Source organism: Typopeltis vanoorti, chromosome 6, assembly GCF_054136105.1.
Source record: "Typopeltis vanoorti isolate ZY-2024b chromosome 6, IOZ_Tvanoo_1.0, whole genome shotgun sequence".
NCBI classification, from domain to species: domain Eukaryota; kingdom Metazoa; phylum Arthropoda; class Arachnida; order Uropygi; family Thelyphonidae; genus Typopeltis; species Typopeltis vanoorti.
The window spans coordinates 5,169,049-5,196,434 of record NC_143554.1 but is presented as its reverse complement, the minus strand read 5'-3'; the positions used below and the strand labels follow the sequence as shown (position 1 = coordinate 5,196,434).

General features: G+C 36.2%; 1 protein-coding gene across 3 annotated transcripts in view; it reads left to right on the top strand.

The window, feature by feature from the left end:
• The window catches only part of LOC150105258 (uncharacterized), a 560,407-nt gene that overhangs the window by 253,403 nt on the left and 279,618 nt on the right, over window positions 1-27,386 (top strand). For all 3 annotated transcript variants that reach the window (XM_090394016.1, XM_090394015.1, XM_090394017.1), the window contains exons 13-14: window positions 6,551-6,715; window positions 26,651-26,746. In XM_090394016.1, coding sequence (XP_090250142.1) covers window positions 6,551-6,715; window positions 26,651-26,746 — 261 coding nt within the window. The remainder of the gene's footprint in view (window positions 1-6,550; window positions 6,716-26,650; window positions 26,747-27,386) is intronic.

Sequence of the window (27,386 nt, the reverse complement as noted above, 5' to 3'; positions counted from 1 at the left end):
TGCAGTATGAGAGGAGATTGGCTGGTCAGGCCAAGGTTAATTCAAGGGAATTTTTCTACTACATGGCAAGCAAGAGGAAAAATAATTATGCAGACTAACGTTGGTGGATAGTCATGGCAGCAGATTAACAGCTGCAAAGGATATAGTGGAATTATTGAACACACACTTTATCTGCGTATACCATACTAGTCTAAATGATCCAGTGCAATATATAGAAGAGAGGCAAGTATTAGGAAAATTGGAAAAAAACAGTGGTGCATCAGGTGTTGGTTGAGTTAGATGTGAATAAGGCTGTGGGAATGGATGACATATCACCACGTATACTTAAGGAATGTGCACCACAATTGGTTATGCCCTTGACCTGGTTATTTAATATAAATCTTGCAGTGGGTAGGGTTCCTAAGGAGTGGAAAGAAGGCAAAAACAGTAGCATTCCACAAGCATGGTTCTAAGACAGAAATCTCCAACTATAGGCCAGTCTGTATAACTGTAGTTGTGGTCAAGGTGTTAGAGATTGGTAAGTAATAGAATACAGAATTGGGTTGATGGATATGCCATTCTTTATGTGATGGTCAGCATGGATTTATAAAGGGTAGGTCCTTTTTCAGTAATTTACTTGCATTTTATGATAAGTTGACGAGTGTTTTAGATAAAGGAGAAACATATTCACTGATATTCTTAAACTTCGCAAAATCGTTTGATAGATCACCATGTGATAAGTTGGTGTTGTACAAGCTGCAGAAGATGGGAATAGACAGTATGTTGGTTAGATGGATCAGAGATTGGCTCTGAACGATACCAGCAGGCTGTCTATAATGAAACAGTGCCTCAAAAAAGAAGGGTAACCAGTGATGTGCCCCAGGGTTCTGTTCTTGGGCCCCTGCTGTTTAGTTTGTTTGTAGACGATATATCATGTGGACTGACTGGGGTTTTCAGTTATTTACTGATAATACAAAGTTTGGAAGAATTATAAGTAGCACTGCTGATGCTGAATCCTTCAGGAAAATTTGAATAGACTTTTTACTTGGACAAAAGAGTGGGGTTGTAGTTTTAATATCAGTAAGTGCAAGGTGTTGCATTTTGGAATGCAGAAATATAAGGCTATGTACTATATCGACGGTGGCATACTGCAAGAAGTGGATGAGATTAGGGATTTGGGAGTGATGGTTGACAGTAGACTGAAGTTTAGAGGGCATATTGCTAGTGTTGCAAAGGTTGTATATACATCATAGTGTTGCTATGATAAGAAATACTCTAACATGCAAAGATTAGGAAGTGGTTGTGCCGCTGTATAAGGCACTGGTCAGACCACACTCGTACTATTGTGCTCAGATCTGGTCACCTAGTTTTCAATGTGATGTGGAGACACTGGAGAGGGTCCAGAGATGAGTGACTAAGACAATATCAGGAGTTTGGAATGTTAGCTATGGAGAGAGGTTGCAGAGTTTGGTGGATAGGAGGAAGAGAGGTGATATGATTGAGACCTTCAAGTTAGTTAGAGGATTTTATCAGATTAATCTAGAAGGGATTATAAAAAGAGTAGAAGGTGAGAGAGGAAGAACCACTGGTCATTCCTGAAAGTTATGTAAAAGTGTGGTGAAGAAGGGTGTGAGGAGTAGATTTTTTACATGGAGAATTGTCAGTGAATGGAATGCATTGCCAGAATGTGGTGTTAATACAAGGAGTGTTAAGGACTTTAAGATTCTATATAATAAATATGTTGCCAGTTGAATGAACCTGCCACGATGAGTCCATTGACTCCATGGAGGGTGTAATAATAATAATTAATGTGAAGTCATTAACCTCTGTATACAAGTAGCCCAGTTGCTATGTTACTTCACTTGCAAATTTTTATTTGCTTCCACTTGAATAAAGAATTAAACCAAGAATTTAATTTTTTGGCATCTTTAATTTATAGTATAACCAAGGGGGGAAAAAACTTTCAAGCAAGGCTGACTATTAAACATATGCTTGACAACCTCTCTCTTAATAATGAGTACAGTATTTTCTTTTATGTCCCTACATGAATATGCTCTGCAGTAAAACTTAGTCTTCTGCTACCTCCACTGTTTGCCTCCCTATATGTTCAAGAGAATATATATATATGGAAGCAATCATTTTGATGTGCACTATAGTATAGTATAGTATATCCTTTATTGTCAGTCAGGTGGAAAATTGGCTATGCTGACTGGGATACTTTCCACATTTTGTAAAATTTCAGCTTGAGACAGTAAACCCATGCTTGTAAAGACTGATCATAGTGGCACTTCACAGTATAAACAAGACCACGAGAGGTAAAAATAATTTATTGAGCTCTGCCATTAATATTTTACTGATTTTTTTTTCTTCCCCCTACCTAGCATCTTTGGAGAAAAATTAACTATGACATTAAATCATTAGAAACAGTTCAAAACATAGAACAAATGTCCTAACATGGCTCCCTCTACAGACCAGATAACCATAAAGTTAATTTGGAGAAGTCAGGCTATCTGGTCTCAGAACCTATCTCCTAGATCATAGCAACTTCTGTGTAATACTGATATTTACTTCCATTTATTCCTATGGGAAGGAGTATTCACGACATGATTTGCTAGTCCCTGACTTGCCATACAGGTAAATGATCACAGATGTAATTTTTGTGTTCAAGGTGGATGTTAACTGACCTTCCAGTCTTCCCAAAGTAGCCTTAATGCAAGCAACCATGCACTTTATATACTTCAGGATGTGCAGAAGAATGACATTTAGGAGACAGATGAAGGTATCTCACTGAATGAGTAGTTGAAATTGAAAGTGGTATAGAGATATTTGGAGAGAACTTTTGCTATTTTTTCTGATGTATACTTAATATATGGGATGGAAATAGTCGCAGAAGATGGGGCAGCATGCAGCATTTTATCTATTTTATACATATTGTAGACATTGGCTAATAAAGGTTTCAGTGGTCCCTGAGCTGAATTTCAAGGGCTGTGTCATTTGAACAAATAGTCCTAGCTCAGTGAGTATTTTGTTGACAGCTGCTTATGTCATATGTCTTGATTTTATGCACCTACATACTAGTGGCAAAAGTAATGGAATATGGAAGCTATGCAAAATAACTTGAAAGTTTAGGTGTACAACTTCTTAATGTTAAATGAAGATTCAAAAGTTTGTCAATTTGTAATAATAAGCAAAATAATATTTTTAATAACATACAGAAGAGCTGTGTATCCATGTAGCTGTGTGGTAACGTTTCATTTTCCAAAAATTAAGTGTTACCTAGACTTATAATCAAACCATTGTAGGTTTGATTCTAATTGCCAACTAGGGAAACTTTTTCTGGCTTATTTTCAACCAGTTTTCAAATAAATTATGTATGTATATTTTTCCATGTGAAAACTCAGGTTTTTAATCCCACAACTCAGAGAAATCAGCTGTAGAACTTACTGTATTTAAGGCAATAAGATACCAGATAGGGTTTAGGAATGAATGAGTTGGTGTCAGTTATCTGTCATACTCTTGCTTTGATGCCTCAAAATCATTGCCAACCATACTGTCAATGATTATTCAGCTTTCCACTGGTTTCCTTGTATAAGAAAATATAGAAAGTTCGTGGCAAGTAAGTCAGCATGTACTCTTAAGAGAAAGCAGAAAGAAATGTAAAAAAGCAAAGCAGTGTGTAAAAGTAGCTAAAAAGTTACAAAAGTGGGAAGACTTTGGTAAGAGTAAGAAGATAAATATCAGAAAGGTGGTAAAGTGTTCTTGTTGCTATTGAAAAAAGCTTTTAAATGAAGTCTAGTGTACTGTCAGTGGAATTAGAGATGACAGCAGTGACATGGAAACTCAAGATGAAGATATTCTAGATGTCTGGAGTAATTACTTTGAAAGATTAAATGAAACAAGAAGTAACAGAAGAGTTAAAAAATATTTAAGAGAAATGTCAGAAGTAATATAAATATTTCAGATAGAAAAAAGACATCAAAAACCTAAAATGTGGAAAGCCAGCTGAAGTAGATGATATTTCACTAGAAATGCTCAAATATGAAAGCATATAAGTTTTACACTGGCTACATAATTCTGCATAATTTGGAAGGCTTAGTCAGAGGGCTGAACTCCTTTTAATTGGAGTAGAAATCTCTTATATCCATCTGTTAAAAAAGGAGAAATAAAAATGAATGTCAGAATTACAGAGATATTTCCATACTGTTTGTCCTGGGTTAGGTTCATGCAAGCATTGCTGAGAAGAGCTTAAGAAAAATTGTGGAAGGGGAAGCATGGAGAAAAATAAGCAGGATTCAGGCCGATTAGAGGTTTCCAGAAGCAGATTTCCTGTGATTTCTCAATTCTTTAACACAAAGAATTGAGAAATCACAGAAACACCAACTTAAATACCAAGGAATAACATGATTCTGTATGCAAATAGATCTTGAAAGATAAGAGGGCTGTTCAAAATGCTACACCTATGTGGTGTAAATGGATCATTAATCAAGTAATACATAGTCTATATTTGAGTTGTAAGTTAGACTTGAAGGAGATACAGGAAGATGTGATGTTAAATCAGGTGCATGTTATCTTCCATGTCATTTATCATTTATGTGGATTACATTATGAAGGAAAGTGATATTAGACCTGGTAACAAAATTGGAGATATTCAACTCAGCATCTTTTCTTCATGTAGATGATGTTATACTTTAAGTAGTGAAGTTCAAGTCTGTAGGATTCTGTAACTAAATTGTACAAGCTTAACCACTGTAATAATATTGGTATGAAGATCAGTGATAAAAAGACACGATGAAAATTGGCCGGAACACTGAAACCATCGAATGCATTCTGAATGGAGAACCTATAGAACACTGAAACATTTTATCTATTTAAACATAATTTTTAATGAATACTTCTTAAAAAATGGATACTGCAATTTAAAAATTAATCCAAACACTCAACATTTTAAAGAAATTTTAATTGTACAAGAAAATAAGTGCAAAAATTAAACTCCAACTTCACTTAATGATTTATATGTACTTCTGTGTTCCTAATAAGTTCATTAATTTGCTTAGGATCTACAAACTCTACAACATAGAACACATTTTTCTTATTTCTGCATTTCAAAACCATATTTTTATAATGGATAAGTTATCCTTTTTATCACAATTTAATTTTCTAATCTCTTTTTTACTGTGACTCACAAATTTTCTATTGGGTTAATGTCAGGAGAGTTACTTGGTCACTGAAGCAATTGGATGTTGTGAATTTTGAGAAACTCTCACTTTGAAGTTGGGCATGGAGCAAGATCCTGTTGGAAGATGAGTTTGTTGTCTTTCTGGATCTGTGGGACCACTCTTTTCTCAAATATTTTTATGTATTGTTCACTTTTCGTCATATCGTCAACAGGCACAAGTAATCCTGAACCGTCATATAAAACACCCCTAGAAATATCTTTTTAGCTGGGTATTTAGGAGCTTGTTGGAGGTGGGGTGGAGAAGTCTTCTCAGCCACTGATTTGTAAACATTAGGTTACTTGCTCTCCTTATCTGAGAATATGACATTTGACTTCTCAGTGATACAATCTTTGTACACTTCTTCCTGCTAGAGCCCCTGCGAAAGTCATGCAGTCACCTTTTTCTGCATAGCCTTCATCAACAGTTGTTTCTTTTTTAGTTTGTGGGCAGTCCTTCCTGCTTCCAACAATCTTCAACAGACTCGCGTCTGAAACATTAATCCCACTAACTGCCAAGTCTATTTAATTCTACAGCAGACAATCTTGAATTAATTTTGCTTTTCCTAACTAGTAAACAATTTCGAGTAAGTGCAGTTTTCCTTTTTCACCCACATTTCTCTTTTCTTTTAGGAGTAAAGGTACCTGTCTCCCTAAAGCTTTTTAGAATTGCATTAACAGTACCCAAACCAACACCACACTCATTGGCAATTTGTCTTTGAGTCATGGATGTGTGCTGAGAAAGAGTACGTATTTTTTGAACGTTTTCTTGGAGATGCATCCATTTTATAGCACAAAATGAATAAAGCACTATGAATATCAGCTTGTTTATGCTATTAAAAATGTACAACACTTTAATAAACATCTTTATGACAATTAAAACATGCAGCACTCAACTAAAATAGTAAACTGAAACTAAAATTGTGAACTAAAACAAAAACCAAGCCTAAAACAAAAACTTGATGAAACTTTTTCTTGTTCAGATTAATTTGCTCACTGCTGTAAGATCTAACAATATTGAAATCTTGACAATTTGGAGGAAAATAGCCAGTAGGATGTTATCATGTATTGCTATCTTATATACCCCCCTACCTCATCTGCTCAAGAGTACATATAAGGAATTTGATGATGAGTAGGAAATTTATTTATTTATTATTATTAATGTATTTTTTTTTTCTTTTCTACTGAAATGAAAGTTAACTTTGAAACTTTTTTGAGTAAGGACTCAAAATATGATAGAAGGACACATCAAGATGTCCCTTGAGTCCGACTTATTGAGAGAGAGAAAGAGTCAATTTTTTGGTAATAGCGAAGGAGTCCAAAGACTTTCCATAAGAACTATAACTTTTTTGTTTTTAGGTAGAACAGGAACTTGAAGAAAAAGTTGATAATCTCTCTAAACAAGACCAGAAAGAAAAGGATTACTTAAAGGAAGTTGAAAACTTAAAGCTTGACCATGTGAAAGAACTAGCCAAAATGCAAGATATGGTATATATAGCAGAAAACAAAATTTTGTTACAGAAGGTAATTGAATATTTTTTATTATTTCATTGTTTATTCAACTTGTTACATAGTCATTAACCAGTGTTGTTATTATTATTATATAGGTATCTTCATAGAGTCAAGACTCATTGTTGGAGATCCATTATTCACACATTTGCCATTGTTCACACAATATCTATTATACCTCTCTCCTTAAACTCATTCACTGATGAAGCACCCACAGCCACCAATTCCACCCATTCACCACCCCTCTAAGCAAAAATTCTAGTCCTTACACCCTTGCTAACCATACTCTTAACAGCTATTCAATCCCCTATTCTTTTCTCAGAACTGCAGTCTTTGATCAACTGCTTTATCTCTAACCCAACTCTGAAATCCATAAGTTAAAATTAGTTTGATGCTGACTTGTATGATACTGCTAGATCAGTGTTTTGGCTATTTCTCTCTGTTATATTCAACTGGCTCCTCACCATATCAGCTTTGCTTATTCTGTTGTCCAGCACAACTTCTGCATACTCCTGCACTGTCCACAGAATTGCATGAGCCTGATTCCATTAGTGATGCTGTGTGCAGCCAACATGCATGTGTTTATAAGTAAAGAGAGAGAGAGAGAGAGCTGTGTAGCTGTGCAGATTGACATGGAGTGGGGGAGTTTATGAAAACTGTGTAGCTGTAATAGCACTTTGCAAGGTTAGAATGCAGGCACCTGTTATTTTCAATATGCTGAAAACACTTGTTATCAGTAGGATGTTTGTGTATTGGACTATTAACCATTATAATGCTACAGAAGATGTATCTGACTGCTAAAGAACACACTGACCATGCTGCTTTAGAATGCAACAGCTTGTGAAGGCATGTCTCTGCTGTAGTCTTGTGAGAATGCAGAAAGTGATGTAGTGAGAGATGAACTTTCCACAGAGAACAATGTGATGTACTAAATGATAACCTGGGGATGAGAGCCTATTGTTGTTCTACTGAACACTTTCTAACACCACAGCTTATGCCACAGAGGATGATAATATTGAAGGCACTTCTCCAACAGTATGAAAAACAGACACAGAGATATCCTCTTCACAGATGAGAAGATTTTCACCATTGAAGAGTCACGTAACTGTCAAAATAATCAGGTATAAGATTCAGATAGGTAATGATTTGGTGTGTTTGTGGGGTGTAGTATCTGGGGGGGGGGTATTCAAGTTGCATTTTTGCAAGAAAGGGGTCAAAATCTCTGCCAAAGTGTATCAAGACACTGTTCTGGAACCTGTGGTACAGCCCCTGAACAATTCAGGGGCTGTACCACAGGTTCCAGCCTACTGTGAAACACAGGTCCACAGGTTCACTGCCTACTGTGAAACAAAGTGGTACCTGTAGTACCACCTTGTTTCACAGTAGGCAGTGAACCTTCCACAGGATTCAACCCCTGCACAGAAGGCAAGGACTACACAACAGTGGCTGGAGGCGAATGTCCCTGACCACATATCACCATCTGATTGGCCATGTGGAAGTCCCGATCTGAATCCTCTGGACTTAAAATTTTGGCCCAGAGCTTGAGAAAATAGCCAGCAAGAAACGATGCCCAGTATCTCTAGCCTGAAGGTGGGGCGAGCAGTGGCAGCATTTCTGTTGAATGTTGTGCCATTGATATGTGGCCTCACAGAGACTTTGGCTATGCATGAAGGCAAAAGGGGGGACATTTCGAACATTGAGTCCTGCTATATGCGTGTTATACATGTTTGTATCTGCTGAAGTGTTGTATCTTTTTGCTGTCAAAAGCAGCAACCTTCATTAGTGTTGTGTCAACTGTTTATGACATTTGTTTCATTAGAAGCCGAGTTACAGTGCCAAGAGTGACAGTGTATTTTGACGAACGGTTGGAAAATGAGTTTCACATGGAGAGCTGCGATTGACTTTTGTGTTAAACTCGGTAAAAGTTTTACTGAAACACATCAAATGCTTCATAAAGCATATGGTGATGGATGCTTATCCCGTACTCAAGTTTGAGTGGTTTAAGTGATTTCAAAGTAGTCGTGAGACGCTTGAGGATGACCAAAAGCCGGGCCTTCCAAAAACTGGACTGAGCGAAGTTAACATCCAAAACAGTGCATGATTTCATTAAAGAAAACCCCAAATCGTCTGTGAGATTGATTGAAGATGAATTGGGGATTCCAAAATCAACTGTGCACAACATTTTGACCGAGAGTTTGGGCCTTTGTTAATTGAAATCGTGATTTGTTCCCCACAAGTTGACTGACGACCAAAAAATGTATCGAATTGAACACTGCAAGGACCTCATTAAAACCGCTCGTAAGGACTCAAATTTCCTTTAAATGATCATTACTGGTGACGAAATGTGGTGTTTTTGAGTATGAGCCTGAAACAAAGTGCCAGAGTGCTGATTGGAGACCACCAGAAGAGAGGCATCTGAAAAAAGAGTTGCTTGGAGAAGTCAAAAGTAAAGACAATACTGATTTGTTTCTACGATTCCAAAGACATTATATTCATTCTGCCTGGCCAAACTGTCAATGGTGAGTTTTATCTCGAAGCGACTGATAGCGAGAATTCGTCACGTACGGCATGATCTTGATGACCGACCATTCGTCAAAACACAGTCACTCTTGGCACTATAACTCAGCTTCTAATGAAACAAAGGTCATAAACAGTTGACACAACACTAATGAAGGTTGCCTCTTTCGACAACAAAAAGATGCAACAGGTGGCGCCACTAGTTTCTTCTAAATGTCATAAACAGTTGACACAATACTGATGAAGGTTGCCTCTTTCGACAACAAAAATATACAACAGATGGTGCCACTAGTTTCCTCTATTTTCGAAAAGTTCAGTTTCTTTTTGGACAGAGCGTGTGTGTGTTAATGATACCAAGCTATTTTAAACCGGATTTTACTCCATATCCCAAGTAAGCAGACAAACAAGTCAAGTTTGCACCTGCAAGTGTTGCAAGTCTAGCTGAGCCTGCACGTAGTGCAAGACCAAGACAACTCATGGTAAAAGTAGAATAAGCTCCAATCACTAATCTTAATATTTTCCCATAATGCAAAGCACATCTCCTGGAGGAGATGTATGTTGTATTAAAGACAAGGGGGCCACTACCCAGACCGGTTTCGACCTTTATTGAGGTCTCATCAGTGGGAGCCAGGCTAGAAATACCGAGATTTTAGTAATTCAGAGCTTATAAGTATTTTACCAGAACAAATTACCATAAGGTGTAATCTTATTAAATAAAAATCTCAGGAGGAGATATAAATGTAGAAAGTATTTTACCTTGGGTATAATAAATGTTAAAGATACCAAGCTATTTTAAACCTAGTTTTACTATATTTCCCAAGTAAGCAAACAGACAAACAAGTCAAGTTTGTGCCTGCAAGTGTTGCAAGTCTAGCTGACCCTGCACGTAGTGCAAGACCAAGGCAATTCATGGTAAAAGTAGAACCTTATTATATAAAAATTTAAATAAAAAAGTTTAACCTTATTAAATAAAAATCTCACAGCCTGTGTAGCTCAGTGGTTGTGGCATTTGCACACCACGGCGCTTGGCCGCACGAAGAAAGACTTCGTTTCGAGTCTAGTCGGCGACTAGAGGAAATTTTTCTAAGCCTTTTTTCGACCGGTTCCCGAGTTAGTCGATCTCTGGCACGGGTAAGCGGGTTTTTCATCCCGTAAACTCAAGAAAATCGACCGTAGAACCCACATTATTTCAGGCATTAAATATATTGTGTTAGGGTTAGGGACCACGAGATGGCGGCACATTTGAGCCGTCTCTCTTCACTGTGTACCGCTTAATTAGTGATAGCCTTGGGCCATCTATCGCTGATTGGTACCAGTGGAGATTGAACTGCCCACTCAGTCTCCAAAAGTTAGACAGGGCTAAATGGCCTCGCCTACTCCTGTATACAGGAATAAAAAGGCGTTAGCTGATTTTTTTTTTTTTTTTTAATAAAAATCTCAGGAGACTTGACTTGTTTGTCTGTTTGCTTACTTGGGAAATGGAGTAAAACTAGGTTTAAAATAGCTTGGTATCTTTAACATTTATTATACCCAAGGTAAAATACTTTCTACATTTATATCTCCTCCTAAGATTTTTATTTAATAAGGTTAAAACACCTTATGGTAACTTGTTCTGGTAAAATACTTATAAGCTCTGTATTACTAAAATCTTGGTATTTCTAGCCTGGCTCCCACTGATTGGACCTCAATAAAGGTAGAAACTGGTTTGGGTAGTGGCCCAGATTAAATAACCTTTGTATTAAATTGCCTTTAATACAAAGCATTCCTCCAGGAGATGTGCTTTGCATTATGGGTAAATATTAAGATTAGTGATCGGAACTTATTCTACTTTTACCATGAGTTGCCTTGGTCTTGCACTACGTGCAGGGTCAGCTAGACTTGCAGGCTCAAACTTGACTTGTCTGTTTGCTTACTTGGGAAATGGAGTAAAACCAGGTTTAAAATGGCTTGGTATCTTTAACCTTCCTACCGGCTAGGATGTCTATAGACGTCCAACTAAATCTGGATAAGATTCAGTCCACCTGTTTAAAGAACCTGGATAAGAAGTGCAATTTGACTGTCATGTCCATTAGAAGGTGTGATAAACCCTCACGCTGAAGAGAAAGGTTAATCGGATTATCTCCCGTTCGTAGCTGCCTCTCAGTTGCCTATAACAAGAAACGGACTTTCTTGTTCCATGCTGGTGAACTGGATTTTAGTTATATCTGATAGACTTAAAATAGAGAAATTATTTATATTTTTGTTTTCTCTTTTTATTGTACAATACAGTTTTAATTTCTGGACAAAATAAAGGTCTTGCATAATTTCTTCATTTAACCAATTTAATTTTTTATTTTTTTGCACAAATTTTTTTCTAATCGCTACTAGACAAAAGATTTTTCTTTGTTCTCGAAGAAATTAATTCACGATAATTATTTGAAATATTCTTTTAAAAAAAGAAAAGAAAACCAGCTGCCGACGTTCCAGGTTATATTAATTTTATTTTTGTACAAAACCATCGAAATCGAATAATACTTAACAGATTTCCTTTAGGACACACTTGAGCAACTTTGCTTTATAGAGAATAACATGAAATTCTTTAATCATATTACTAAATTTTTTCTTCATGTTGTATAGTAATCTGTACTTTCACTTTCTTGGTTTCCTTGTATAATTGGTCATTACAAAATGAAATTAACAGTTATGATTTAAATTTATATTTTCTGCATAATTCAGATATTTTATTCTCCAATTTTTAAAGTAAGCGATACATTTGCTTATTTTTATCATTCAAAATATGTATATCAAATGTGAAATTTCATTTCCATATTTTTACAATAGAATTGAACTTTATTTCGCCTCTGATAGTTCAACCCCCCCCCCCCCCCCCCCCCGTTGCATTACTATCACACACCCGAAAGCTGTTATGAAACATAGGTACAGTTTTTATTTAATTTGTTATTTTTCTCTAGTAATTGTTCCACATACTTTAATTTTTCGATACTGAAACTGTGTGGTGATTATTATAAATTAGCAAATTATAAATCAGACAATATACATATTTCCTGATTATTATGAATCAGGACATTATGTGATATTCGGATATAGGTGAAATTAATATTTAAAATCACTGTCATCCTTCAAATGCAATATCAGAATATAGAAAGTGAAAAACCCGAAGTTTCGAAATACATTTCGAAAGCCCGCTCTCGAAATGTATTGGTCTACAGACTGGATTCTGAACACGCCAATGTTTCGTGATGTTATGACTGAAAAACCATTCGGTCTCATCATGAAGTATTTGCATTTTCAGAATAATGAGGAATATGATCAGGCAACACATCCTTGCCCAGTCCTCAACAAAATTTATGATTTTCTGATGAAAATCCGTCAAAAATGTAGATCACTCTACATTTCTGAGAGAGACTTGAGTATCGATGAAAGCCTTATGCCATTCAAAGGTGGACTGAAATGTAAGCAGTATATTCCCAAAAAGAAAGTGAAGTATGGAGTAAAATTTTTTATGCTTTGCGAATCGGAAAGTGGATATCTTTGGGATTTCAAACCTTATACGGGAAAGCAAACTGTAATCGAGCACGATAAATATTCGGATCTCCCCTTGTCGATGCGTGCAGTAATGCAGTTACTAGACCCTTTACTGGGGAAAGGTTACTGCATTATAATGGATAATTACTATATACAGGGTGTTCGGGATAAATTTGACAGTTTCGTAAGGAAAAAGAAAATCTTCTTTGTATCTATTAAATTTAATGAATTGACAAAAAAACATTACAGGCAGAGTTAATTACAATACTATCAACAAGATTTACTCAAAATAACCACCATTAGCATCGATCACAGCTTCAATTCTGCTTCGGAACCTCGAACAAGCTGATGCTACAGTCTCCCTGGGAAGGGCCGCAAAAACTGTTTTAATTTTATCCATTAACTGGGCTTTTGTATTACTGGAAGTGCGATTGGTGTCTTTTTCAACTGCGCCCCATACAAAATAATCCATGGGGTTAAGGTCTGGGGAGTTTGGAGGCCAAACATTTGGACTGGTGAAGTCGTAGAAATTTTCAGACAACCATTTTTGACTTTTCCCAGAGGTGTGGCAAGGGGCCGAATCCTGCTGCCATACATACGGCCTACCATTGGCTACCCTTGTTATCCAGGGCTTGACTACAGTTAGCAACTCCACGAACAAAGCCCGAATTCCAATGCCAGGGTTCTTCAACACCTGTTCCTGCAGATTTGCGAGGAATTCTGCTGTACGAACGCAATCAGATCGTCTGCTAGGGATCTTTCTTCTTGCTACATCCTCGTAGTCACCATTGCAAGTCTCTAGTTCATGCCTGATTGTTTTTACTGTATTCAGGGAGCATTGGGCAGCAGTCGTAATATCCTTATTTTGATGGCGGGCACGAATCATCATGATACAAGTTATTCTCTTCCATGATTCAGGTGGGTTCCAGCTATCCATCCTTTCTGACATCTTGTATATGAATGAAGAAGGGTCCAAACTTTTAAATGAAGAGAAGTGTGTGTTAATACATGTAACTTACGGAAAAATATAATTAATTATAAATATGTCAAATTTATCCCGAACACCCTGTATGTGTCCTGAACTCGCTGATTTGCTTTTACAGCATCTTACAGATAGTTATGGTATTGTAAATGCAAAAAGGCGAGATATGCCTCCAGATCTGGCTTCAGGAAAGCTATCGAATGGGGAAATACGAATTTATCAGCGAGGGAAAGTCTTTGCGCTACGTTGGAAAGACAAAAAAGATGTTTTTCTGCTATCTTCCCTGCACAATCCATCAGCGGAATCCGTGGAGAAGCATGGTTTGAAGAACGAAAAACCCATTGCTGTGTGTGCATACAACGACACTATGGGTTGAGTCGACAGGTGCGATCAGCAGCTATCATTCTACTCTGTAATGAGGAAACAGCATAAAAAATATTACAAAAAAGTGTTTGGACATGTTATTTGAATTTTGAAGTGTTTGGATTTTGTTATTTGGAACAGTTTCCTCCTGTACAAGAAAAAATGTTTGTCTACCATAACATATCTAGAATACAGAATAGAAATTGCGAAAGCATTGCTGCATGCACGTGCACCTTCTTCAGCAAGCAGAAAAACAGGAAATCCTGCCAGACATCTGAGGTTGAACGCTGCTAACTCCAACCATTATCCCGAAAATCTACCACCAACGGCTAATAAAAAAAAACCTGCACGCAAATATTATGTATGTAATAAAAAAAATATCAGAAAGGAAACAAAAATCTGGTGCCCTGAGTGTAAAACTGCTTTGTGTGTTTACCCTTGCTTCAAGGTGTTCCACGCTGTTCAAGAATTTCAAATTCTGAACAGTATGAAATAAAAAATGTTTGTTTTCAAGGCCATCAAAACAGTCCTTTTCAGGACTACAAATATTGATAGAGGGATACCCGAATGCACTGTTTCTTTTTCATCTTGAAGGCTAATTTTTAAGTTCTTTTTATGACATAGAGAAACTGGAAAGAGTATTCCAGGTAAAGTATTTCATCAAAACAATAAAAAACAATGAAATAAAATCTACCCTATATATATATATATATAAAATGATAAGCCTTTTTATGTCATGTTTATCGAAACGTTTTGAAACTCAGGGGCTATCCTGAGTGTCGAGTCTTCAAAATTCGAGTCATCAGAATTCAGGGGCGGAACCCCCTTTCGAGTTATCACAATTGAAGGAGAACTAGTCTACCATACTGGAACACGGGGGGGGCATAGCCCCCCTAGTTAATAAATGAAATATATAAATAATAACGGGAACATTTTCACCTTGCCAACACTCAACATTGATGCGATATGGGTTCCAAATTTCTTGTTTCGGAGATATATATATATATATATATATATTACAAAGTTTTGTAATAAAAATTTCTGCTACAATGAAGTTTGGCAGAATCAACAATATTATTACCACCTTATTTCTGTTTCTCGTGTGGGAGAAAAACGGTAAAATGTCACTCTTATAATTATATGAGATGTTATAATGGCAAAAATAGTAAGAAAAAAGTCATTTGCACTTTCTCTTCAAAATACAAAGAAAGAACATTGTAAATTCAGCCAGTGGAAAAGAAAATACTACATATTTTTCTCCTGTTATCTGATTTTTTTTTCTTGTAGTTCAAAGAAGAAATCACTGCATATAACATGAAGTCTGCAGGAGGGAAAAAAATCTGGAAATTGGTTATATTATAACAAATAAAGAAATCATGTCAGAAAAATTATTCACATATGATTCTAATCTCAGCAGACATAACATTTTCTTCTAGATTAGATATCTAAAGTAACTGAACCTTTGCTACTATTTTACACTAAAATGAATGGGTATGTTCCCCAAGTGATTTACGTTTGTAACAGCTGTCTTGCGAATGATTTATGAAATAAATTATCTGAAATATCCGCAGATTGCTTAGGTCTATACCCCCTCCCCCCCCAAAAAAGAAGATTATGAAACGCATATGCACCTTTTCTTTGAAAATAATTCAAATCCTCTTTTTCAAGATAATTGTATGATTTAATTTCTAATTTTTGATAATAAAAGTGAAACTGATCATTATAAATTAAGCAATTATTTTGGCATAAATAATGTATAAGCATGTAAACGAAATATCAGTATTTCTGTTAGGATATAGGTAATCAACAATCGAAAAGGAAACAAGACATTCTTGACATATTCTGCACTACAGCCTGGGGCACTTTAGTGTTCTCCCCTTTATTCTCAATAGCACTGAGAGTAATAAGCCTTCAACTTTTCCTGCAGCTAAGAGGATATTACCAAGTATTTAGAAGACGTAGATTATTTCAGAAATAGCTTCCAGCAGCAGCAGAAGAAGTAATATTTAGATTTTTTTAAAAGAAAAGCAAACACAAATAATACTACTGAACTTTCTTTTGTGTGGTATGCATATAAACAATTTTGCTTGGTGAAAATATAGCATATTATTTCTAAAATTTCACATAATTTCAGCAGACAGTAGAACAGCTGGTTTTAGATTGCAAATAAATAGAACAGAATTAGAAGCTTCACAGTACAATCTGATTGACGTATATCTTTTATCTAAATGGTAAAATGAAGTAATTGATTTTGAATGCTGTCTAGAAAAGCTTTCAAACCTGTATAGAAATTTAGAGTAGTTATGCAATTCAGTTCCAGGAGAGAATAAGGAGGGGGGGGAAGCATTAGAAAATCTTCAAAATGAGCAAAAATGTTGAATCATTCCGTATATGATATTTTTCACATTATATTTTCAACATATCTACGAGGTTATGCACTAGATATTATCGTAATATGCATAATGCAAATAAATAAATGACGAAGGCGAAGAATCACTGCTAAAATATCTTTGGATGTAAATTTTTGATACCAAAAAGACACGATCGGAAACCGAGTAATGCAATTTAGCATTTTAACATTTTTTTTTTATTTTGTCTTTATGAATAACAAAAAATCGTTTCTAAATCTGAAATGTGATGATCCATATAATGCTATTTCGCTAGAAACGAAAGAAAAAGGACCTATTTATTTCAATAAATATTATTTAAAAATATAAATATTTGACATAATATTTTCAAAGCAAACATTTGAAAATTTTAAAATTAGAAAAAAAATTCTTCAACTATTATACGTAAAGTGAAAGAACAATCAGTGCAACTCTTCCGGTGCACTGATTTGTAGAATAAAATACACCAAATTTACTATCACTAAATAGATTCATTGCAAAAGCTGATCAGTGGTCATTTCAGGATTGATTTTTTTTCGCATATGTGAAATTCGTTTCAATTTTTGGGAAGAGAGACAATAAATCATTTTAGAGGCAAGAAAGGTCAAATAACTTAGGACAGTAAATGAAATTCTAAGCAACACAATAGATGTAAAGACAGGGGGGGGGGACACAAAGGTCACTCAGAAACAGTTAATCCACTAATGGCTATAGAATAGCCGTAACGAGATTAACGGCGGAGGAAGGTAATGACATGATAAAAGGTAGAATGCCGACGAAGTTTTGATCCATGAAAAAAGCTAGGGAGTGTTGAATATTTCATCCACACCGGCCGGTTGGGAGTTAACATTTATTATACCCAAGGTAAAATACTTTCTACATATATATATATATATATATATATATATATATATATATATATATATATATATATCAAACAAATGCACAAAATGCTGGAATACTTCATGATGAAGTGTAACAGCACCATTTAGCAGTTTGGGAGGGGGGGGGGGGGGGTAAGGAGAATTTGATATGTGTTTCGAACATGTTAAGAAATTGGCCATGTCATATCAAGAAGCCAGCCTAGTTGGCTAAGTGATTACTGTGTCTGATTTCCAACCATGAAGATGTGGGTTTTGAATCTTGATATGGATGTTTGTGAAAGTCTTCAGGTTGGGAGATGAATTTCTTGACCCAGCATGTGACCACCCCCTTGTTTATTGGAGGCCTGAAGTGGCTTAAAAAGTTCCATTTTTTTTTTTTTTTTTTTTTAACCTTTAGCACCTAAAAGAACTTTACCACCTTTGATACGAGTTGCCCGAGATTGTACTACGTACTAGGACTACTTGCATTAGCTCACGCTAGTAATTGCCGATACTTTTATAGTTTACTATATTTGGCATGAAACTCTCCGATTCCAATCTTTGAGTTTCTTATTCGGTTTTAAAACAATGTGGGATTTAATATCCCCTTAATTTAAATAATGTTTATATCGCCGAAATGAAGCCTATTGGTTCTTTATATTTAAGTAACTTAATGGTTGCACCTTTTTGACAACTCGTATAGCAGAGTATATAAGTTCTTTTCGCTATACCTTTTGGTATTATTTTGGTCTAGCTACTCACTGATGAAGCCTCAAAAAAGGCTGAAACCAGTCTGGGTAGTGACCTTCCACCATAATGTAATAACAGCATACATTTCCTAGGAAATGTGTTTTTACATTATGGAAAATACCAAGAATGCGATCAGAACTTTACCACCTTTGATACGAGTTGCCCGAGATTGTACCACATACTAGAACTACTTGCATTAGCTCACGCTAGTAATCGCAGATACTTTTATAGTTTACTATATTCGGCATGAAACTCTCTGATTCCAATCTTTGAGTTTCTTATTCGGTTTTAAAACAATGTGGGATTTAATATCCCCTTAATTTAAATAATGTTTATATCGCCGAAATGAAGCCTATTGGCTCTTTATATTTAAGTTCCATTTTTGACTCTATAGCAAGGCTTCCAGATTAGGTAAATATATATATAAAAATATTAAAAAATATCCTTAGTCACTTCACTGTACTGATATACTAGGTTTACAACCTTCTGTGGATGGGTGTTAGGTTTTATATGTATATAAAAGATTTTATAAATATAAAAAATATATATTAGTTTATAAAAGGAATAAGCATGAATATTCTGACCTTAATTAAACAGCAACAGTGCAAACACATGAGCGCTCTCAATCACATGCTCAGTCATTTTTAAATCTTAAGATGTTTGGAAAACAAAGAATTGACACTCTCGTTGACAAACAAAGAATCGAAGTTAACCCTCATAATGAATAGGTAAAGAAAACTAGAGACAATTTTAAAAAGATTAATTGATGCTGTACACTAATTGGCTAAGCAAGAGCTTTCTTTGAGAGGTCGTGATGAATCTGAAGATTCAGCTAATCAAGGAAATTATATAGAAATTTTAAATGTGCTCCATGAGTATGAACCTCTTAGAATGTCATTTAAAGGATTCGATGTGTTTCAAGGAATTTCTTCTCCTACAATTCAAAATGATATCATTAGCACTATATTTGATTGGTTAAGATGTTATGTGGCATGTTAGTTTCACCTCTTTTGGTAGAATTTTATTTCTAAAATTAGCATTCTGGAAGATATTGAATATCTCAAATACAACTCAAACTGATTTCAAGTTTATATATATATATATATACACGTAGGATGTTCAATAAGTAATAAGACTATATTTATACAGAAAACAGATTACCTTTAATTGTCATCATTTACATGGTCTTTTTCGAAGTAACTACCGTGAGACGCAATGCATTTGCCCCAACGTTGCGTCCACTTCTTAAACACATGTGAAAGTCCTTTTTTTGAGAGTTCTTTCAAAACCACCTCTGTAGCTTTTACACATGCTTTGTTGCTTTCAAAATGGCGGCCTCTTAGTGGTTTCTTGAACTGAGGAAACAGCCAGAAATTGCTCGATGCAAGATCAGGACTGTATGGAGGGTGTGGTAGGATATCTATGTTGTTCTTCTGCAAAACGTCCACTACACAACCAGCAATTATGTGGCCTTGCATTATCGTGGTGCAATAAGAAGCCATTCTTCAGCAATGGACGCTTCCTTTTGACGTGCTGTACCATTGTCCGTAAAACATCCGCTTGGTATGAGCCATTTACAGTATTCCCGGGTTCTACAGTGTGTTGGTAAACAATGCCTTCGTAGTCAAAAAAACATTATGGTGATAACTTTACCAGCCGATTTTACAATTTTTTGCTTTCTTGTGGGCAGGCAAAGACAGAGGCTTTCATTCACTGCTTTGTTGTTTCATTGTAGAGTCATATTGATACAACCAAGCTTCATCTGCTGTAATGATGCATTTTAAGAAGTTGTCACCTTCTTGTTCCAGACTTTCTTTCCATTCTGTGCACACACATCCATTCGATGCTGCATTTGCTTCGGTGTTAAGAGTTTGGGAATCCATCGGGCACAAACACGTTTCAGTCCCAAATGTTCAGCCATGATTTGAGTGAACACTTCCCACAGAAATATTCAGGACAACATGCAGCTGGCATACTGTAATTCTGCGATCCTCCTTGATGATAATCACTGCTGTGTCGATCATTGTCTCTATGATGGACGTTGAAGGTCTTCCCTCACGTTCAAGATCTTCCACATTTTGCCTTCCTCCCTTAAAAGTTTTATGCCAGCGAAAAACACTTGCCCTCGACATTGCTTCATCGTGGAAAGCTTCGCATATCATGTTAAAAGTGTCCGATGCCGATTTTTGCAAATGCACACAAAATTTAATCGCATAACGCTGTTCCAAGGACACTTCCATTTCGACGACTGGTCATGGCTCGTAGGCGCGCCAAAACAAGCTTGCGTTTAATCACTTGACACTCTGGCACATCAGCTTGTATACACCATCTATCAACCTCTTTTGTTAATACAGACAGCAACATTTCTTTATTCCACAGAAATTTATATTGTGATAAGTGGTTTCGCGACAATAAAATTAGTCTTATTACTTATTGAACAGCCCTCGTGTATATATATATATATATACACACACACACACACACACACAGGGTGGCCATAAATTAACTTTCCTTCTTTGGAGGTATCTGTAGCTAAAACTAATACACAGAATGAGACCACATTTTATATTGAGACTTTCGAGGCATGGAGAGATGAATTCCGTGAAAAAAAGATTTACTACCAAAGTCGCCAATAGGGGAAATTTTAGCGCTGGTGGAGCCGAAAGCAGTCAAATATTTGCAGTAAACGCAGGTAAAAAGGATTATGCAAATTTTACTGTGCTTGCGTGACAACAGCACCACCAATTCCACTTAAAAAGAGATTGGGAATGTTCAGGCAGTTATTCGAATGCCTGACGAATTGTGCTCAATATGCATCCTACCTTGCCTCAGTATGCTTTACTTGTTAAGTTGTTTTACCTTAAATGGCGTAGCAGCCCTTCGGGAATTTAGAAGGTTCCATAACTTGCATACAGGTCCTGTGTCAGCTGTAGCATGGAGAGCTATGATTAAGAAGTTTGAAGAAACTGGATCACTAGGAGTTAAACATGGCAGAGGATGGAAAGCAGTGCAAGAAGAGACAGTAACAGACGTTGCTACTGCAGTGTTTGACGACACAGGGACTAGTACTGGTCCAAGCGCTCGTGCCATAGCTCGCCAACTTGATATAGCTTATGGTACAGTCTGGAAAATCTTATGGAAAATGCTTCACTTCTATCCATATAAGTTCAGTCATGTGCAAGCACTAACTACCGCAGATTATAATAATCACATGACCTTCGTGCTAACATATCTTGCCCGAATGGAGGTTGACAATGACTGGCCTTGGAGAATATTGTAAGATGATGAGGCTCATTTTTATCTGAATGGGTCTGTCAACACTCACAACTGCAGAATTTGGGCATCTGAACATCCCTAAGCAATCCAGCAAGTACAACTGCATTCTCCAAAAGTAACCATGCGGTGTGGCTTCACAGCCGATTTCATAATAGGACCATACTTTTTTTGAGCATGTTACCCCTACAGATCCTGTAACCTGGTCCATTACTGGAGAGAATTATCGACGAATGCTGGAAAATTTTGTCATTCCTGCATTGCAGCAAAGACAGTTTGACTCGATCATTTTTATGCAGGATGGAGCACGCCACGCATTGAACGTTCAGTACAGCGCCCTTTATACCAGCATTTCAGTAATGAGAACGTTATCAGTCAGTTCTTTCTGACGGCATGGCCACCTTGATCCCCGGATATCACTCCATGTGACTTTTGGCTTTGGGGAGGGGGGGGGTACTTGAAATCCATTGTGTATGTTGGTGGCATTCCCAACTTGCATGTCTTGAAGGAGAACATGAAATGGGCTGTTATGAACATCCAGTCCAACTCCTTACGCTCAGCTGTAGAGCATGTCGCACACTGGATGCAATTTGTTGTACACAAGAAAGGTCAGCACATTGAAAATCTTATGTGGTCCAGGGGACCCTGATTCTGATGAATAAAACATTATTTCCTGTGAGTTCAATCAGTACATTAATTTCTGTGTCTCTAGCAAGTTGTTGTTTTTAGTTCAATTATTATTATTATTATCATCATTGTAACACACCACATATCCAGCTGATACGAGTGACACGGCTGTCTTACACCGTCGAAATGTTATTATACCATTTTATCTGCCTTTAATGTAATTATCTGCTTGTTTTCAGCTCTGCCAGCGCCAAAATTTTCCCTATCAGCAACTTTTGGTACTAAATCTTTTTTTTCATGGAAATCATCTCCCCATGCCTTCAAAAGTCTCAAAATAAAATTTGGTCTCATTCCGTTTATTGGTTTTAGCTACAGATGCTTCCAAAGAGGGAAAGTTATTTTATGGCCACCCTGTATATTCATTTCGCTTTTCATAAATCGAGCACTTTTTGTGTCCATTGACTGTATTATAAACAGCTGTTACACATTTTTTGGAACTGAAAATTTGTTTCAAAATGGATTGAAAAGTGGATGTTAGGACAAATGTGTTTAGTTAGCTGCTGTGCTTACTGCTGTAATAAATCTGTCCTGTTTGCATGCATGTAGCATAGTCTGCAGGAGTGAAGCGTTTTTCCATTAAGTGTGTCATTCGAGTTGTCTAATTGCACTAATTGTTCCTAAATATAGTACACTAATGTTAAATGTCTGTTTATTGTATTTAGTGATAAACAAAGCTACTTGTTTTTCTTGCTTATGCAGTATAGCATCTGTTGAGGTTGGAAAGTTTTTAACAGTATAGGGACATTTTTATTTTCATCTTCAGAAACAACAAACAGTTAAATTTATCTATTCCTGAATGAAAATGAATACTTCTGTGTATTATATTATAAGAAGTTGATGATCTACAACAAAATACAAGCATGTGTGAGATATTATTGATAAGACAGAAGAGCCAATCGCACTAAATAAAAATAAAAACTAATGAACGTAGGCTTCCCAAAAGTGTAGATAATTCCAATAAAGATCATATTATGTATCGTATTATTGCGTAAAATGTATACTGAGTCCCAGTAAAGAAAAGAAATTTCTTAGAAAACAAAGCAAATACACATATACCAGAGAAATACACTTAACATTCACAACAAATTTTATGGGATGATTTGCTGCTCCATCAAACCACATGTATTCCTGTCACGCCTAAATGAATCATCTGATCAACATTGTTCATTAGATTAGCCTCTCCTTATAGATTTTAACTGAACTACTAAATGTATTAGGGGCTGTTTATTGTTGGTTAGTTATTTATACTTTGCAAACAGATCTATTTCCCTCTCCTTGTAAGTTTTTTTTTTTTAATTATACCATCATAAAGTCACTTATTCATGTCTAGACTTTATGGGATTGCATGCTATTTGGTCTTCTCAGAAACTTATAGCATATGCATATCACAAATATTAATTATTAATTCATTTGCCATTAATGAAAATATTTCTACTTGCACTTATTCTTCCTTTACATATGCCATTCTCACATTACATTACATTAGCCAGTGACAGCGTGCAGGTCCTCCTCCTCTTTATCTGCCCATCTCCTTCTCGGTCTCCCTGATCGAGGTCAACCCTCCCACACTTGTCTCACAATCCTTTCGGGGCCCATACGGTACAAATGCCCCAGCCACTGAAGATGCTGGGCTCGCAGCTCCATCAAGACGTCTGTTGAGTTGTATAAAGCATGTATAGCAGCATTGAACCACCTCCTCCAGACTCCGTCTGCCATGATCCCTCCATAGATACGTCGCAGTCTTGTTCTCAAATACTCTCATGTGATTGGCTTGTCTCACCATGAGAGTCCACACTTCAGCACCGTAGAGGAGAACAGGCTTGATCAAAGTCTTGTATAGTCCCACCTTTGTAGTCCAAGACAGCAAGCACGAGGTGAAAAGGGGATGCACCTGATAATAGGCCACATTTGCAGCATTTACCTGACTCTGGACATCAGCCTCAACTTTGTTGTCTTCAGTCACGAAAGAATCCAAGTACCTAAATACCTTCACCCTCTCAAACTGTACAGCTCCCTTTGGATCTTGAGCAGCATGGCAACTCATAAAAAGGTATTTTGTCTTCTCGGCAATTATCTTCAGGCCAACTTCTTTTGCAGCTTCTTCAATAGCAATAACTAATGCTACTGCGTCGTCCCATTGATGCGCTATGACGTTCAGATCATCCGCATAGCCATGAATCCTAACTTGCACCCCCATGTTGACTCCACCTGCCACTTGCTGTGTGTTTCTAATTACTTTTTCCAACACTAGATTGAAGAGAATTGGAGAAAGCCTATCACCCTGCTTCACACCGGTCTGTACTTGAAACGGGTCCGACAGGGACATTCTCACATGGCTTATAAATCATGGTTCACATATTTACACTTTTTGAGTAATTCATTTATACTAATCAAATAGAGCACTCTCCATTATTATTGTTTTCTAATATATCTTAAAACAAACATTGACCCCCTTACTCTATGCAGATTTGGTTACAATTAACCGATAAATTAAAGTATTCAAAGTTATCCTAGAGTTAATTGCATTGGACCAATTAAGAGGAGTGCTGATGCACCCTGCACTCTTAAAACTTATATATCAATAAAAATGCAATCATATGGTTAAATTGACGTGAATTTTGTAGCACGGGTTGTATTAAGCCACACAACAACACACCCTACTAAAATGGGCATGTGATGCCACTGGCTGGTATTAAGTATGAGCATGTAAATGGACTCTTCCTTGAGAAGACTTTTGAGCTCTGCAGAGATGCTTCATAATAACATTCAACCTCAACTCTAAAACATAATTCATGCCATAATCATTGAATCTGCTGTGTTTAGATAATTGTACAGTTAAGAAGTCCTATTTGTTCTTTGCAAACTATCATCATCATCATCATGAAATTCCTGCCATGTATCCTCAAGGGGTGTACAGGATATGAAAGTATTACATGAAAAATTTACGTCATTACTATAGTACGCCCATAGATACAAAGCCCTTTGACACTTCTGCGCATGTCAAAAGAAGGAGAATCCATTCTGATAATAGGATAATCAATCCGTATTGTGGGATGAGTGTTTATTATAACACATTGGAAAATTGACTTCTCTTTTATGATCATTATAGCTTTTGAAGTGGTAACTGTTTTGCTTGTATAACAGTTCAAAAATTTTATGTATAAAGCACATGATTTCGTGTATTGGTGACCAATTTGTATATCACCTTATTTCTTTCTCCCCTTCAACATGAACTGACTCTTCTTGGCAATCTGCCAACGAGAGCTCTCGCTTCTGTGGTCAGACTACAACTTCCTATCTAAAATTTTCCTCCAAATCAGTCTCTTACCTGTCAAGACTCCAACATTATCAGATCTTATATTTCTATCTTCTAAGGCACTTTTTACCATATCAATCCACCTATATGTGGGTCTTTTTCCTGCCAACCTGGCAGAGAACACCTGTTTTGTTACTCTCCCATTCTGTTTAAGTGTTCGTACCACCTGAGATTAGCTCTGCTAATGCATTTCTGGATCTAATATCCTCATTTTTAATATGATATTGCCATTGATGCCATCTGTTCATGTCCCTAATCTTTCTCTGGACTCTAATATGTATGGTCCCTAGTCTTTGGTCAAGTGTTTTACTTCTGACCCAGCTCTCAGATCCATAAGTTAAAATTGGTTTGAACACTGTCTTGTATACGGCTAATTTAGTGTTTTGCTCTGCAAACTATCCTGCAGTATATGTTGTTTAATTCTAGGTAGCAAGAGTTGATTATCAATGGATAGTTGAATGGACTACTTGTATATAAAGGTAGTGGCCCTTCCCATAATGCATAGCATTATACACATCTGAAAGGATGTGTGCTTTGCATTATAGGATATTAAGGCAATTGATGTGAAGTCATTAGCTTCTGTATACAAGTAGCCCAGTCATGAAGATACTTCACATGCAGACCTTATTTTCTTAAGCTTTAAGCAAGGATTAAACCAAGAATATAATTTCTTGGCATCTATAATTTATGGTATTAACCAAGTGAAAAAAACTTTCAATTTTTTATTAAGTTCTACATGTGGTGCTTGCTGGACATAATAACTATGGATAAGTCAGCGATGGAAACCTAAACTCAATGAATATTTCTTCTGACCAGTTAAAACCTCATAACAAGGTGCGTCAGCATTCTGCAGACATAATTTACAGGATTAGGTCCTGTGAGACTGTAGGATGAGGGTTTCCAGATTATCCAGTTCTTCCTAGCCTACTCATGGTACTAATGCATAATAGATTTACAACCTTCTGTGGGTAGGATGCATTATAAATTTTTTTTCAGAAATTAGAAATATATCCGCTATCTTTGTTTCTCCACCTTATAAAAATGTAAAGAAGGTTCTACAGCAAGATCTCCCCATTACAAACCTGTGCTAGTATTTGTAGAGAATAACTCATCATATATCCTCATCTTCTCTGACTTATCATGATAGTGAATTCAAGAAACAACTTTATGAAAGTTTATTAATTCTGTTAGTCTTGAACGAACTTCTGTTTCAAAAGAAATGAATAAATCATTATTAATACAGTTCTGTGTATTTTTTTAATGTTGGTGTTTTATTTTCTTTATTAGCAAGGCTGGGACAAGGAAAAAAAAGATCTTGAAGATTTGTGGATGGCAAAACTAGAGGAAAGAAAGCAAAAGTATCAAGAGGAGATTTCAAAAATGGTTGGTTTCTTTCTTTCTTTTTTTTTTTTTTTTTTTTTTTGTTTACTATTTTTAATATAAATGGGCCAAAAAAAAAAGTCACTATATCTTTGTTTGCGTTATCATTGTATCTTGATGTATTGACAGTTCAGTTTTGTCAAAACTGAACTGTCTATACATCAAGATACAGTGATAACGCAAAAGTGATAACTTCTTATTAATGGTGGATGTTTTGAAGATAAATGCTTACTTTAAAAAATCATCCACCATTAATAATGTCTGAGTGGTATTTTTAATAAGAGAATTAATGGTATATACAGGGTGTTCGGGATAAATTTGACAGTTTCGTAAGGAAAAAGAAAATCTTCTTTGTATCTATTAAATTTAATGAATTGACAAAAAAACATTACAGGCAGAGTTAATTACAATACTATCAACAAGATTTACTCAAAATAACCACCATTAGCATCGATCACAGCTTCAATTCTGCTTCGGAACCTCGAACAAGCTGATGCTACAGTCTCCCTGGGAAGGGCCGCAAAAACTGTTTTAATTTTATCCATTAACTGGGCTTTTGTATTACTGGAAGTGCGATTGGTGTCTTTTTCAACTGCGCCCCATACAAAATAATCCATGGGGTTAAGGTCTGGGGAGTTTGGAG